We start from the raw sequence: 16,985 nt of genomic DNA on the forward strand, positions 1-16,985 counted from the left end.
CTTCATCACCAAAGTGGCTGCACGTCAGCCTTTACGTCAGAGCTGCATGAACTCACCTTCACACACTGGGTGTGCTGTAGCAGAGCTTCATATTCACACACAATATAGAAAGATTCTTAAAATAATGATGCTGCATGCGCACTAGTTTTGGGAATACACTTTACTCTCTTGTGTGCAAATATGTGTGTATATGTTGAAAAATGTAGAATATAACTTTCATATTGAAACATTGGTTTGTTCTACACTTCTACACATTTTGTGACTTATAACAGATAACAGAAAAAGACTCTTCTCTGATGCTTTCACTACAAATACTTTGGACAGATGCTTACAGGTATTTGTCATTGTGAAACAACAATGAAAAAAGAAAGAAAGATGAGGAGAAAGACATTCTCTTGTACAGACTAGGACTGTGTCTGTTAGGCCTATGCCTACAAATAATTTAAAGCATGACACACTGATTGAACATTAATATAATTTCACGCGGCAAGGTCTTACTTACGACTGCTTTTGGGAATATTTGTAAGACTTTTCCACTCTTGCCTAAAGATGGAGCTGTCTGTAATCGAAATCATGCATGAAGCCGCAATGTTTGATCGCTGTGACCTTGAGAACGCCAGAGAGAAAATGGATCTGTGACGCCATCTTGAGGTGATGTTAAAGGTAAACGCCTCATTGCAGCCTATAACGCAAATGGCTACCTGAATAAATGGTCACATAAAACAACCCTTGCTATTAAAGGACATATATCTTATTCTACCGCTTGATGTATTAGTAAGTTTAAAAAGCAGTTCCATTAAAAAAAGACGAGAACTTAATGGTTTTTCGTAAACGCTTGTCGAATGTGCATTCCGCCGGAATAGGCAGACGGATCACCTTATTAACCCTAGGATACATAGTATGTCATCTCTTTATAGGAGGCATGAGAAATATTGTTTATTTTTTAGTTATCATTATCACAGTTGAGTCTGTTTGGAGTTAAAGAATGTGGGTCACATGACTTTTTTCAAATGTCCTGTGCTTGTTTTGTAAGTTTGAACTAAAGCCAACACATCCACCCATGGAACAGGACATTCTGACTTTGTAGAAAGTAGTAGGCATGTTTTAATCTTACTTTTCTTAAGCAAAAAAAAAAAAGAAAAAAAGGGTAAAAAATAGCTACTTAAGACGTTGAAAAAGAACACTGTCATATTTTGCTCATGCTGTTATTTCCTGCATTTTGAAAAGTCTGTATCCCCTAAGATATGTTGCCACATTAGGGTAAGAAAAAAGGATTATTCACAGAACTGACAATGAGTGGTGTCTCAAGGTAAACTGCCAGTAGAAATCTCGTTCTAGGGTCGGGGCCCTTAGGGAAGATCCCTATAGGCCCTCCTGGCCTCTGGGCCCCCTGCACACAGTCCCCCTCCTCAATCTATGTAAAAATTTAAAAACATGAAAAATCTAACCAAAGTCTTCAGGATTACTTAGAAAATTGCATGTTGTATCATCAATTACATTTTATGATTTATTAGGGATGGAGCTAAACCCGGCAGGAGAGGATGAAGACGAGTCAGTTAAGCAGTGTAAAAATACAAGAAATGTGTATGCCTCAATTTTAGGACACTTTGACATGTCATACATCCAGTGTATTTTGCATATTATTATTATTATTATTTATTTTATTTATTATTATTATCATTAAAAAGCCAAGTCTGTAAACACATTGTTTACATTGTGTTAAATGTATTACTGTTTTTTATATAGCCTACAGACAGGCTATTTGTTGTGTAGATCTCATCAATTGGCAATATATTTGGATTTTTTGTTTCAAATATTTTTTCCACAAAAGAATAAAAAGGAAATAAAACTTAAGGAACCGGGAAATCGAAAACAGAATCTTTAAATAGCCTACCTTACTAGAACATACATTTTCACTTGATTAACAGTGTGGCGACATGTGCGCAATATTTGATAACAGAGCAGCGTGCGGACACGCCTTCTTGTCATCGCGGTGAAGGGGGCGGGGCTTCGCGTCTGCATTCGCTACCAAGATGGCAACGTCCATAGCGCTCAGCCTGGATAACTTACCGTCTGATCCCTTATTGCTGGTGCTGTCATTTCTGGACTTCCGAGATCTGACCAGGTAGACATTTTTTTGCACCATGCCCTTAGTTCGTGCAATTGTAAAGATGTTTTAAGCATGTTTGTTCCTTGAATGAGCTTGAAAAATAATATCCGCTCCACAGTTAGCTGGCAATGCTAACAGGATAGCTTATGATATTACTCAAGCAAATTCTTTTGATAGACAGTCACGATTTTACCACAATAATGTCCGTTTTCAATCATTAAATAAAGACACTAATCTGTGTGAGCTGTTACACCCGATCATCTCATGCATCTTATGCATGACTTCATGTAAGTTGACAGTATGGTGCAATAAGTGGAGACATGCAACACAAAAGCATTATTTCTGCTGCAATCGCATGCTGATGGTAGCTGTTCGTGTTTTGTGGATCGTAAGTTGAGTTGTGCTCTGATGATAAATATTTTGGTCTGGGAAATGAGCAGGGAGGATCACGTGACGCTGGTCAGCTGGAAGTTTGCGTAACACCGCCGGTGCAACTAAGTTTTCCTCACTGTTTATAGAAGCTACTGTAAAGACTGTAAAGCTTTACGTGCGCCTTTTAACACTGTTCTTAACTGAGTAATCCACTGTAGCTTTTAGGCCTATATTATGTAAAGGTTGCATCCTCAAGAGACTGAATGTTTAGGGGTGATTATTCAGTTTTTCAGGAATGTTTCTGTTCATTTACGGTGGTGGTAATAATAATAATACAATTATTAAAATACTTAATCATCACTTGTCATCAAGTTTTAAAATATGCATTATAAAATTTACATTTATTCATTTGGTTGATACTTTAATTGTGACTTACATTGCACTCAAGGTCTCCTAACAATAATTTTTTTGAGTTTTTTTGTCCCCACCTGGTACCAATGTCAAAAATGACCGGCCTACACATTTTTTATTTATTTTTTATCTCTCATTACTCTATATTATCACCAAATATTGGATTCAATCTTTTCGTCAACTTATTTTTTTTTAATAGCAGGACTGGTTTTGTATTTCTTTTTTAAACTGATTGATCGAGATTGAAAATAAGAGAAACATTTCGGGAGCATGTTCATTATGTTCACACATATGTACACGTGTGCTTGCAGAGAGAGGCCTCGGACCTTTGCATGTGTGGATACATGCGCACACACACACACACATGTGCACAACCAAACTTTTTTGACTATTTCAGGCTTTCTTATTTACAGAGATGAACTTTCTCCTCAGATCAATGAGGCCTACGATCAATGAGTTTCAAAAATCAATACAAAACCTGCCCTAATTGAAAGAAAACAAGTTGACAAAAAGATTCAATCCAGTATTTGCTAATAATATAGAATAACAAGAAATTTATAAGCTATTTTTTTGAATGCCGGTCATTTTTGATTGGGGAACAAGTGTGGCGTTGTTCCATTTTGTACAAAATAAAAGCATTTCAAAGCAAACTTCCTGGTTAAACATTAAAGCACACTAGTGTGATAAACAGTGCAAATTATTTCCATATTTTGCTGACTATTAACAAACTTATTGACAAATAATGCTTTTTTTCATTCAAAAACTGAGGTACATAAGCTCAGATCAATGAGGCCTATGATCAATCAGATCCAAAACTAAATATAAAACCTGTCCTAATTGAAAGAAGTTAGCAAAAAGATTGAATCCAGTATTTGGCGAAATTATAGCATAACGAGCATTTACACGCAATTTTTGAAAGGCCGGCCATTTATGACTGGGAACATCAGAGGTGTTCCCGGTCAAACACAGCAAAAGGGTCAGTAGATGAAGCATAGTCTGAACTGAATATGTTTAAATTTTTTCAAGATCTCAAGTAGTCGAAAGTTCCTGTTGTACCAAATCTGGTGTGTTCTTTTCTCAGCTGCAGTTTTGTAAGTCGTCGACTCAGTGAGCTGACAGGTCATAACCCCCTATGGAAGAGACTTTGTCAGAAGCACTGGCTCCTTACTGAGTAAGCGGACTCAAAATGCCCTCAGAATAATTTCACAAATTTATGACACATGCATTTTTCATCTTTTTAAAAGATTTTTTTGTAATTAAAATATGGTGTTGACTTTTTAAAGGGCAGACAAAACCCACAGAGGCCTGTCCTGGAAGGAGCTGTTTCGGGAGTATTATGCCGATCTGGGCCGTTACATTGACTATTACAGCACTCTCAAGAAAGCTTGGGATAGCCTGAAAAACTACCTGAATCAGAAATGTCCTCGAATGATAGCTTCACTTAAAGGTCTGTCTGTAACTAATCCAGTCATATTTTGAAAAACTATGGGTGTTAATTTTGTTTTCCTTTCTCTGAGAAGAGGGAGTAAAGGAGGAAGAGCTAGAGGCCATTGAGGCCCAGATTGGCTGCAAACTCCCGAATGACTACCGTTGCTCCTATAGGATACACAATGGACAAAAACTGGTGGTCCCTGGGTAAGACTTCTGAGAATATCCTTGATCATTTCAAAAAACTATTTAAAAGTTTTTAATTTACTTTTCAACTCTTAAAAGATTATTTAAATGCTCATAAATTATTTGAAAAGCATTTATACACGCAAGCAGACAGACTTCTCTTGCTCTTCTACTCCTCTCCACAGGCTGATGGGCAGCATGGCTTTGTCCAATCACTACCGCTCAGAAGACCTGTTGGACATTGAGACAGCGGCAGGGGGATTTCAGCAGAGGAAGGGGATGCGGCAGTGTCTTCCACTCACGTTTTGCTTCCATACCGGCCTTAGCCAGTACATGGCCCTGGAGAGCACAGAGGGACGAACACGCAGTGAGATCTTCTATCAGTGCCCGGTTAGATCACTACCCTCAGACCACAACAAACCACCATGCATGAACACACACTCATGCAAGGCTAGTGAACCATTCTGAAAGTGCAACTGTGATGAAGATGATCTTTTAAGGAGGCAGCCAGTGGTTATATAGTAGCTAAAGACCAGATGGTAAATGTTAAGAGCCTCCCAACTGCTCCGTGACTCCTGACTGATAGGAGCTGAAGCAGTTCACCACATCAGATACGATTCTGCTTGTGCATGTGGAGGTCTCCGCTAGATAAGAGAGGATTTTTTCTTGCATCGTTGCACTTTGACCAGTGAGGGGTGCTCTTGTCGTCTTGTCTAATGCAGCCTCTCTTGCTCATTCTGATTTACGCTTCTTCTTCACAGGATCAATTGGCACAAGATCCCTCTGCGATTGACATGTTCATTACAGGTAACATAGAACAAAAGGCTGCATTAATGGATTGCCGTTTTATGGACCGATTCAGATTTTATGAACTCTTCTCTCTCCTCCGTTCTTTTTATCAGGTTCTGACTTTACTGAGTGGTTTACCTCCTATGTTGACAATGTTGTAACAGGAGAATACCCCATCATTCGAGACCAGATCTTCAGGTGGTCCACCTTTTGTTATCTTACACTTACAGCCTATTATAATGCCTCTTTACATTTTACCCCCTTTATTTTTGTTCAGATATGTTCATGACAAACGCTGTGTGGCAACCACTGGTGACATCACCGTATCAGTCTCTACCTCCTTCCTGCCAGAGCTCAGTTCAGTCCATCCGCCACACTTTTTCTTCACCTATAGAATCAGGTACTACATAAATGCACACACATGTTAATTTGGCTTTGGTAATCTAAATCAGGCTATTTGTGTTTAGGTTGATTAAATTTTTTTTTTAATAATTAATAATTCAATAATTCATTTCTATATTAATAACAAATGGTAAACAGAATGTGATTTATATACTATGAACAAACTTCATGAAATCAGCCCCAATGCTGGAAGAAGTTTCTATCAAATCTCAATCCGATGGGACAAGATTGTTTATACCCCTGGCAGAAAAGGCAATTTTTAATACTAGGAGAAGATCTACCAACATGTTCTTTCTGTCAAAACTCGTTATCATTGAAGCATGTTTTATTAGATTTAGCTGGTTTTAACCCTTTAAGAGAATTTTTTTATTCAGTTAACTCTTGAATAAATTGGAAACACCTGATATACTTTTACCATCAATTTATCTCACCATGAAAATAACCCCAGAAACTGGTATGGCGTCAAAAACAATCAAACAAACAAAACAATTGAGGTCACATGCTCTGAACAAACATATTATTCTCTGACGTGATCCTGCCTGCCATTAAAAATAAATGTGGTTGTTCTTCTGAAGTCTGTACAGAGACGCAAACAAGCTATTTATACAGGATGCTTCAAAGTGAATGTTCATTTGTCTTGATGTCAGCAGACTTGAGCACACCAGAAAATAAACAGTGCATCTGTATACTGTATCCAGTGTAGACAGCATCAGTGATTATAATGGATTCTATTTGCTTTTGATGTGACTTAACATTCGTGCCCGATGTAGACAGGTGTCAGGTTTGTTCAAACGGCGTAAACTCATTAAACTAATTAGTTCAAAATGCAGTGAAGCCCTTCAATGTTTTGCTCTGAGACGCAAAACAGTTCTGCAGTGAAAATTCATTTGAATTTTTTTGTTGATGATATAAAACAAAAAAGGACAATATTGATGGCATTGACAGTAAAATGACTAAAATGTAACTCACAATGTTAACTTAGGGTTTATTTAACCGTTTCAAGTCAATATGACATTTGCAATCATGATGATATTCAGGAATAAATATAAGATAAATATAAGTACATTTGGTGTACAACCCCAGATCAAGAAAAGAAATCTGTGGGGTTTTTTCAACTTTATTTAACTGAAAAAAGTACAAAGAAAAGATTTCCAATGTTTTCACTGAACAACTTGATTGTATTTTTTTGTAAATAAAAACACATTTTGATGGCTCCAACACACTACAAAAAAGTTGTGACAGAGGTAAAATAAAAGTGAAAAAATTATAGAATATCGAAGTTAAACTCTTTTGAAACAGCCCACAATAAGTGGGTGAATTGGTAATAGGTGAGGGTATCGTGATTTGGTCATCTGAAGGAGCATCTCAGTATTTCCAAGCAAAGAGCTTGGGTCATGGGTCACCACTTTGTGCCAAATGTCATGAGATAATTGTTAGACAATTCAAAAATCTAATTTCTCAATGCAAGATTGCAAAGAATTTAGGTCTTTCACCATCTACCATACATAATATTGTGAAAAGATTCAGGGAATCCAGAGAAATATTTGTACATGTAGGGCAAGGCAGGAAACCTCTGTTGAATGTGCGTGACCTTCGAGCCCTCATATGGCACTGCATGAGAAACCATTATGCTACTGTGTTATACAGCCAAATCAGGAGTACTTTAAAAAACTGTTGTCTGCTAGCCTGGTTAAAAACCAGACCATTCTCAGTAGTAACTGAGTTATGGTCTGGCAAAGCTTCATTAATAACTCATTTCCAAAGGGGCGTCACCAACGGACGTCGCTCAAATGCCTCTGGGCGCAATTGGATAGACCTAAAACTAATCAGAGCGATCGTCATCGTGTAAAGCCATATGCTGCGTCCCAATTCGCCTAAGGTACACTACATCATAAAAGTATGTACTGTTTTTGTGAAGAAAAGGTATTTACTTTTGAATGTGTAGACATACTACTTCGTCATTTTTATCGGACGGATCTGTCGCGTGCGTCCTGTCACGTAAACTGCCCTGTCAATCATCTTGTCACAGTTAAAATCCTCTATTAAATCTAATTCCTACCGTTTCGGAGAGAAATGTAGTTGCACGTTCATCTGCCAGTGGGTCTTTCATGGAGACTGTCCTCATGTGTTTGCGATTTGAATATAATAATGCATTTAAAAGTTGATGCGCTTCACCAACGGACGTCGCTCAAATGTCTCTGGGCACAATTGGATAGACCTAAAACCAATCAGAGCGATCGTCATTGTGTAAAGCCCGCTCCAACGTTTCTGATTGGTGCCGCGATTTCGACGGATTAGAAATGGGCTTGAATGAGCTCTTTGCCAGACTACTTGCAGAGCAAATCTAAATTTGCCGGAAGTTGTCTGGGTTTTCCCAGGCTAGATGTCTGCTGCTTGCATCAAGGAATGCCACTTGAATCTCTGTTACACAAGGAGAAAGCCGTACATCAGTTCTATGTGTCCAGTGACGTGGAGGCGTATATTGTAGAGCCCTGCACGGGCCTCAAATCTAGGCCCGAGCCCGGCCCTGGCCCGAGACGCTCAGGCCCTAGCCCGACCCGTGTCCGACAGCTCATCAGAATTATCAGCCCGAGTCCGACCCGAGCCCGGTTTTGTATTTTTTTTTTATTTTATTTTTTTTTAACAGCGGCAGCCTGCCCTATTTGCAGCCGTTAAAATATGTCCGTTTTGTTAGTTATGTTTCTTTGCTTTTCATTTCTTTATTAAGTTAAATTAGACAAATGTTTGGAGCATTAAAAAAAAAAAAAAAAATCAAGCAAGCCAAGCCAACAGCGAGTAAAACATGTTTAATCAATTTAGCCTCTCAAATCAACGCTAATACTTTACTTGGCTACGATAAAATCCATAGATATAAAACAGTTCAAGCATATCACACAGACAGTTAGTTTAATGTTTATTTATTAAACCACAGTGAGTAATTTTTTTTGAAATACTGAGGCAGGCTCAGGCTGCTCGCAACAGCGCTCGCAAACGAAATGAGCAATAGCCAATCTAAACAAATTAAATTAAATAAATCAAAAACAAACTTGCAGGTTATCTTACCTTAAAAATGCACCACAGAACATGGCCATTCTTTTTTCCAGTAGTTTCCAACAGTTAAACGAAAATAAAGTCCAATCAAACGAAACGTTAGAACAGTCTCTTCGTGGAGAGCATCGTGGAGAAAAAGAATAGCATCCACAGTGGAAGATTTTAACCCAGTCCTCTCTTCTATCACTCTGCGATTTTTCTCTTAATATTCTCCATTATTTGCGCATGAGGTGAATCGTTGGTTGCGCTGACGGGAAACCTTCTGTGCGTGTGTGCGTGCGTGAGACTGTCATGTCAATCATATGTCAGTGTAATTATAAGATTATGAAAGTTATGAGGTTATTAAATGTCTTTCTATGTTTGTTTTTCTATCGTCGACATCAACTTCTCATATTTTTTTAATTAATGTCTAAAAATATAAAAAGAAGGATAACCCAAAAAAGGCCCGAGGCCCGGCCGCATGTGAACAGTGACGTGAAAATTGGCCCGAAGCCTGGCCCAAGGGGCGTAAAAAAGTCGGGGCCCGTCGGGCTCGGGCTGAAATGCAGGGCTTTAGTATATTGGGATTGTACAGAGACATTTAATGGCATCAAGATGACATCTTTCCTGGGAAGCAAGACAATGCCAGGCCTCATTCTGCATGTGCTGCAACAGAGTGGTTTTGTAGAGTCTACACATAGGGTGGATGTGCTTGACTGACCTGTCTGCAGTCCAGATCTGTCTCCTTCTGAAAATGTATGGACCATCATGAAAAGGAGAATCAGACAACAATGACCATGGACTGTTGAGCAGATGTCTTGTATCAGGCGAGATTGGGCAAAAAATCCACTTGCAAAACTGCAACAATTAATTCTCTCAATTGCCAAACATTTAAAAAGAGTAATTAAAAAGAAAGGTTATGTGACACAGTGGTAAACATTTCTGTCCACATTTTTTGGAGTGTTACAGCCATTAAAAAAAAAATTTTTTTTTACAGAATACAATTAAGTTGGTCTTTTAAGACAAAAACTCATGGGGGGAAATGGCCCTGTATATCTTGCATTTAGGCAGCATTCTACTCGCATTAAATATCACGTAATGATATCACTTTCAGTCTCAAGGCATGTTTTCGTTTGGATTTTGCAAAGCAAGTGACATAATAATGGCAACGCATAATAAAACGCTAATTATGATATTATCATAGACGATTCATATTGCACACCCCTACTGCCACGCCTCATCTATTTCTTCTCCCAGTGCTGCTGTCTAACCAAAAAGTAGAGATGTCAGTGTGGAATTTGTAAATAAAGATCAAGTTGCTGAAATGATCAAGCTGCTTTCTGCTGTAACTTGCTGTAATGCAACGCAGCTGTACTAAGACTTGACATAGGATGATGCAATGAGCTGAACCTATGACCTCTGAGCTGTGCCATGCAACAGGATTGAGATGGCAAAGTCGGCCCTGCCAGAGAATGCATGCCAGCTAGACAGTCGGTACTGGAAGATCACGAATGCAAACGGAAATGTGGAGGAGGTCCGAGGCCCTGGCGTCGTGGGTAAGAGCCCATCCCTGTAACTAGTAAACTAGAACAGTTCGCACTGGTAACAGATATGTTGAATTATCACGATGAGACATTCTGACAGTATCTTTCTGACCATATAATTCATAGTGTGACAATTGCGCTACTTTTTAAAGAATGTCCTGCATCTCTTTGTTTTTTTTGCGTGTGATGTATGTTGCAGGCGAGTTTCCAGTGATGACACCCGGTAAAGTTCACGAGTACGCCAGCTGTACCACGTTTTCCACCACTTCCGAGTACATGGAAGGCCACTACACATTCCACCGGCTCAAGAACAAAGAGGAAGTGTTTGACGTATCAATCCCACGATTCCACATGGTGTGCCCACCATTCCGTGAGTCAATGGTGCGGTCGGTAAGACGCTATTTATGTCTTTCTGTTTTATCCAAGAAAAATGAATGTCCAAGGTGCTAATGTGTGTACATTTGCCATTTTAGATCCCTCATTCTGTGTTTTTCTCTCTCATTTAGAGCTCAGTCAGTGAGGTGTCTGCTCCTTATGATGACGACAATTCATCAGACACAGATGACTATGAGGAGGGAGAAATGCGTGGCATGAACATGGCTGACCCAGGAGGGCGCTGCCCTCGGCACATCTGATCCACTTTTTCATGCCCCCCGGCCAACACCCGCCCACAGATACTGATGCACAGACACTCTCGCACAAACAGGAGAGCAGGACAAACGGAGCTTTTAGGCATCCATTGTTTATTGTGATCGCCTTTGTGCCTGTCACCTCTTTTTCCAGTTTGTGAGGGCATGTGTCTGGTTGTGGCGTGGTTGTGTCTGTGCGCGCCTGTGGACGTGTGAGATCATTGTATGCGTGTTTGAGTCTGCAAGTGTGTTTTGTGATTGAATGGGAGGGAGGGAGTTTATTGAATGTGTGTGAGATTGGTTCTTCTTGCCTAGGATTCACAGTGACCTGCCACTTACATAAAGGGATAGTTAAGCCAAAAAAATTAATTTACTTACCCTTATGTCGTTCCAAACCTGTATGTCCTTCTGTCTCCTGTCAAACACAAAAAGAATATATATATTTTTTGTCCATGCAATGAAAGTCAATGGGGTCCTGTGTTGTTTTGGACCCCATTGGCTTTTATTGTATGGATAAAAACAGTTCTTCAAAATATTTTCTTTCTTTTTCCACAAAAGTAAGTAAGGAATACAGGTTTGGAACGACATGAGGTTGAGTGAATAATGACAGAATTTTCATTCTTTTTGAACTATCCCTTTTAAGACCTTACAGTTGCATTAAGAGCATGAGAAGAAAGTATGACACTACTGTTAGCATAAAAGTACACACACACTGAATTGGAAATATATATATTGCATTCTTCACAGAAAGGCAAAATGGAATTAATCCCATTCATTTCCTTCACAAGACCTCAGGTATTGTGTAGCGTGTATGTGCTTGTGTATATATGTTTCTGCTTGTGTTGTCTGTACAGAGGGTTTCGGGGTCAGGCTGAGTTGTAAAGTGAAACTGATTTATTCAAAGATGAGTAAAAAGCACATAGACCCAAACCAGCCAGTTCACGCAAACATCAGCTAACCTGCGCAGTAATTACTTTCTCTAGTGCGCTGTGTTGGTTTGCTGTTCTGAGGTGCTGATGTCCTGTTCTCAGAAACGTACGGATGCATGTAAACAGAAGGTCAGTTAGAGCACATTGGCGTAAAGGAGAATCGTTTTAGATCATCTTAAGGGCTGGAGGTTACACAGACTCCTGTGAATAGCAAGATAAGAATTTTATAAGTTTATGGCATTATTATGACCTTTTCCCTTAAAATCCTGTGTAAGAGGTAAATGATCAGAAAAATGTCTGTTGTAATTTACAGCTCAGTTTTTCAGACTGAAATATTGGCAGACTAAAGAATTTCTCTGCTTTTTTCTCCCTTCCTGATAATGGCAATGTAAGTTAATCTTGCCTAAAGATATGTATGATTTTGATTTTCATGTTTGACTGCATTTTTACGTTATCATCTTTGTAAAATAATGCTGTGCAGTGGGATTTTTCAACAGTTTGCTATTATGTTCTCTGGTTAGCCCTATCGAACCTCTCAGATTAGCAAATAACTCGTTTTTTTATTTTGTATGAGGTTTTTTTTATTTGGTGTAAATAAAAAAAAAGTAATGGTGTATCAATACCGTGTTTCACTATCACATTATTTGCTAACATTCACCTTGTGATCAGGATACTTTCTATATCCAAATGCAAATGCGCTGTTGATCAGAATATTTTTCTCCAGCCAGCCACAGTACTATTGTCTCATGCTCTGGAAAACCTCTGTTTGAAAACACTTATTGTTCTCACAACACAAAACGTAGAGTCATTTCTCTCACTCTGACCCTAACCCAAACCCTCCCTCTTAGTGTCAGTTGTCATGGCAACATGTTGAAGAGCCCTTATTGTAGTCAGACTGATGTTTCTTTGTTAAGCCTTTTTTTGGGCCCTTATCTCCCATCTCTTTACTCATTCATTCTGAACTATTCTGAAAGGAAGAAATTGTGACATTTCTGTAACTTATCTCATTTCACAAACAATAGTTTAGCTTAATTCCCTCAAGTGACCACACTAGGACTAATACATCAGACATATAGAGCGAAAGTAGCCCCGCCCCTTTTCAGCGCTGCATTCGTTGTGTTCTGTCTTCCGGTTTGAATTTGCACAGCATGAAGATAAGAGCTTAGAGTTTTATGAATGATCTACTCGTTTTAATATCTTCCCGGTTGACTGATATTTGTTATGACATCTGCCTCAAACATTACAGAGCTTACAATAAGTAAATCCACTTCACCAGCTAAATACTCTTCGACAGCGATGCAATAGAAATATACTGAAGTTCAAAGACAAAAATCAAAAAATGGCTGCACACCAGTGTTGCTTGTGTGCTGAGTGATTTTGATCATGTCTGTTCATGCAATGAAAGTATAACTAAAAAATAGCTCTTCAAAATATATTTTATGTTCCACAGAAGTAAGACAGACATCCAGGTTTGTAATGACATGAGGGTGAGTAAATGATGACATCATTTTAATTTGTGAACTATCCCTTTAAGACCTTACAACTGAAAGAAAATGCACAATTTCTATTTTGACAGCCTCATATTCTTCATCTGTTATTGCGCCACAGCAGAACGAATCCTTATGTGACCCCATGTCCATTAATTCAGTAAGCCATGTCTTCTGAGGCATGACCTAGATGTGTGGTCAAGGGGTTGTAGAAGAATTAGTGTGTATATTGCATAATTAATTATATTATAGAAGATTTCTTATACATAAGAACATTTTATGCTGATTCAGCATTTTATAAGAAGGGAAAGGAAAGTTTAGGGAGAATAAGAGACTGATGTTATGTATATGCAGTATAATAAAGTATAATTAAACACAAGAATTGTTAACAGAGAAGAAGAATAAAGTAAGTGAACCAATGAGAAAGACATTCTTTGTGTTTTGTTTATGCAAGAATAAACATTGTGCAAGTATGTTGAAGGGACAGATTTAGGCTCATGGCTGATTAAACTAAGGGATGGAAAATTTCATTGTACAAACAAGAGTGAAAAAGATTAACATTCAGCTTTTGACTACAGGAATTGAACAGTTAAAGAAATCACAACGCTGTCCTATCAATATTATACTACTGAATAGCTCTGTTTCAGGGTGACTGCCCCTACTGCTAATGTATAGTAGCCTACATTACTTTGTGATTAATCAATTATTTCTGAATTCTTATTGGATGTTATTTCTTTTTAACCCCATAACATAATATATTCAATTTAAATATTTTAGGACAGTATGTAATAAAAAGGACACAAAAGACTTGTTGAAGAGCATTGTGGGCGTGTCTTAAGAAGAGTGATCGGGCTCAAGCTCTCCAGTTTTCAGACTGGTTTGGATGTCTCTGTGGTTGGATTCCTTCTTCACACTGAGGTAAGACTATAAAGGAACTGGTCAAGATAACAGCATACTGCTTAAAGACATTCTTTGCTTGCGGCCCAGGCTGATTTATATCGCAAGTGCATTAAGCGCATTTAGTTTTTCCATAGACATGTTTTTTTTAAGGTTATGGTAGACAGTTATGATAAAATGTGTGACATTTTATTTACTTAAAATAGCCTATTGGTTTATGTTTCATACAACTCTATTAAATGTGTAAGAGATATGTTAATACTATACATTTTACTAAACTCTGGAGAGAAAATCAATTAATTCAAAATTTTATAAAAGTGAGACAAGTTGCCATTGGGTCAGTGACTAAACACAAAATTTTCATTTTTTAAATTGGGATTTTGGTGTGAATCCTATCCAAATTCAAGTTTAAATGAAATTGTTAGTTAAACTATTGAAAAATAAAACACTGGCATACATTAACAGCAGGATCAAGTATTTGTAAAGGTCAATTTAAAAATTTTTGAAATGTGTTGATGTTACGTTGTACTAAGTGAATAATGCCATAAATATGTTTAAAAAAATAATTGTTATATGTATTGTTAATTATTATATTAGGATGTTCATTCAAGACTGAATGAATTTCAAAGGACAAATAATACACCAGGATATTATAATAATGTATAAAGCTAAAATATCAAATATCAAAAACAATAATAGGTGTAGTTGCAGTAATAATGGTAGTAGTTATAATATTGGTCAGATCACTGGCCAAAACTGGATTTACCATAACCATATCCTATTCATTAGATAACCCACAGTTATTTCTCTTAGCAGGATTATGTTAGTTGTCTAAAAAATGAAAACTCTGTCATCATCTACTCAGCATAATGTTGTTCCAAACTTGTATAACTTTCTTTCTTATGTGTAACAAAATATGCTATTTTGAAGAATGTTGGTAACAAAACAGTTTTAGAGACTAAATTGACTTCCATTGTATGGATAAAAACAACAACATATCTCAAAATATCTTAATTTATGTTACACGAGAGAAAGTCATACAGGTTTGGAACTACTTTTAGAAATGTAAATGACTTTAGTAAATGACATTCTTGGTTCAAATATACCGTTAAGCATCTATTACTGAAGCAACTGCAGGTGAACCTGTAACAAGTCGAAACACTATTTGAGTAGCTTTATTCCCTTTAAGGTCTATAGACCTATGATTATGATATGATTATAATCATATTCTGAATGTGAGGGCTTGAGACCATGTTGGCAAGTTTATAAATAAAATGTAGGATTAATTTTTTTTAAATCTAAATTTATGATGAGCATTCAATGACATCAGTAACATTCAGACAATCTCTCTCTCTCTCTCTCTCTCTCTCTCTCTCTCTCTCTCTCTCTCTCTCTCTCTCTGCCACGATTAGACTGGTAAACTGAAGGCATTATGAAAGCTTCTGTTGGAGTGTGTGTGGTGTTCGTTCTGGCTCTGCTGGGGTTTGGTATGTATTGCCACTGATCTTTTTTTCACAGTGTGTTTTTGTCCTATTTTGGAGTCTTATTCTTGCAAAAAATAAAGTTCTCTCTGTCCTCTTGTCTCTTTAGGCTCTGCAATTAAATGTTACCATTGTAAGGACTACTCGGGCACATGCTCTAAAATTCGAAACTGCTACTATGATGATGCCTGCGTGTCCGTCTACGAAAGAGGTGTCAGCTCACTCATACTTAAAAAAAAAGTCTTTCTGTAATCTTAACAAAATGGCACAACTATTCCCATGACCCTTTGACTTTTCATGTTTTTTTTTTTTTAGGTGGCGACACATACCGGCAGTGTATAAAGTACTCTGAATGTCAACACAGCGACATCGCTGAGAAATTTCCCAAACTTTCCAGCTTCAAGTACTCCTGCTGTACCTCTGACCTGTGTAACACGGCTCCTGTGTCAGTGTCCAGCCGCTCTGTGGTGGGAATACTGCTCTCACTAGCTCTCTTCTGGTGGGGTGTCCTCTAAAACATCACAAACACTAGGGCTTCTGCATTGTTCCTTGTAAAGCTGGTAGTGGTATCATGCAGTGAGAATGCAGAGATCTTCTATATCTTGAGTTAAGTGGTCAAAGAAGCATTCACAGCTTAAACCTCAGCTGTATGTTAAAACTGTGTGTGCGCTCAACGCTAAAGCTTGTAAGCTAAAGCTTGTCATTTTATTTTTCATTTTGCACTTAATAGTGAAAGAGAAACTGTCTGATTATAATTTATTGTGTTAAAATATTGCTCTCATTGTGTACGTGTACTCTTTCACAGCTAATCCTTTTATCCAGAAAAGTGGTACAACTGAGTGGGTTGTGAGGATTCTGATGCTGAGATATTCAAAGGGTTAATGTGTCATATCACTGTCATTTGCATAAATGCCCTTTATACTACCTGCTTTTCCTCTTTATGAATGTCCATTTTAAAACTTAAAATCTCTTGAAAAACATTGTGTGATGTAGACATGCAGTCTTTTCAGTGTACTGATTAGCTTCTTGTTACCACTATAGCCAGCAAAACTTACTGAACTTTTATGCGACCAATAAAAGGAACATGTGGTTTTATGCTAATTGAGAGTTTGAGAATTCTGTTAAATATTTATGATTCCACGGGTATCTCATTGTTTCTAATTTATCTGCAGTGCTATAAAGAACGCACGCACGCACACACACACTTTATCTACATCCTGATTCGTGAAAAGTCCCAGACTGCTAATATTGTGCAAAAAAAATTCAATAAATATACATCATATAATCTTT

The 16,985-nt window shown here is 37.7% G+C and overlaps 2 protein-coding genes across 6 annotated transcripts; both read left to right on the forward strand.

The window, feature by feature from the left end:
* Nucleotides 1-1,987: 1,987 nt before the first annotated feature.
* Nucleotides 1,988-13,732, forward strand: fbxo3 (F-box protein 3; the record flags this gene model as incomplete). Of its 4 annotated transcripts, none has more annotated exons than XM_081348826.1 (11): nt 1,988-2,125; nt 3,975-4,064; nt 4,177-4,340; nt 4,414-4,528; nt 4,693-4,897; nt 5,269-5,314; nt 5,410-5,494; nt 5,574-5,696; nt 10,169-10,284; nt 10,472-10,653; nt 10,779-13,732. In XM_081348826.1, the coding sequence occupies 11 exons, from the start codon at nt 2,034-2,036 to the stop codon at nt 10,905-10,907; spliced, it is 1,347 nt and encodes a 448-aa protein (XP_081204952.1). In that variant the 3' UTR covers nt 10,908-13,732. The 4 variants fall into 4 exon arrangements, with proteins under 4 accessions (XP_081204952.1, XP_081204950.1, XP_081204953.1 ...); XM_081348824.1 differs by having other exon boundaries at nt 1,991-2,125; nt 10,472-10,662; XM_081348827.1 differs by having other exon boundaries at nt 2,019-2,125; nt 10,472-10,642; nt 10,779-12,448.
* Nucleotides 11,755-16,985, forward strand: cd59a (CD59 molecule (CD59 blood group) a). Of its 2 annotated transcripts, XM_081348865.1 has the most exons (4): nt 11,755-14,235; nt 15,627-15,701; nt 15,805-15,906; nt 16,011-16,985. In XM_081348865.1, the coding sequence occupies exons 2-4, from the start codon at nt 15,647-15,649 to the stop codon at nt 16,208-16,210; spliced, it is 357 nt and encodes a 118-aa protein (XP_081204991.1). In that variant the 5' UTR covers nt 11,755-14,235; nt 15,627-15,646; the 3' UTR covers nt 16,211-16,985. The 2 variants fall into 2 exon arrangements, with proteins under 2 accessions (XP_081204991.1, XP_081204992.1); XM_081348866.1 differs by lacking the exon at nt 11,755-14,235 and having other exon boundaries at nt 15,590-15,701; nt 16,011-16,794.

The sequence above is a fragment of the Scardinius erythrophthalmus genome (genome assembly GCF_964197995.2).
Source record: "Scardinius erythrophthalmus genome assembly, chromosome: 2".
NCBI lineage: Eukaryota > Metazoa > Chordata > Actinopteri > Cypriniformes > Leuciscidae > Scardinius > Scardinius erythrophthalmus.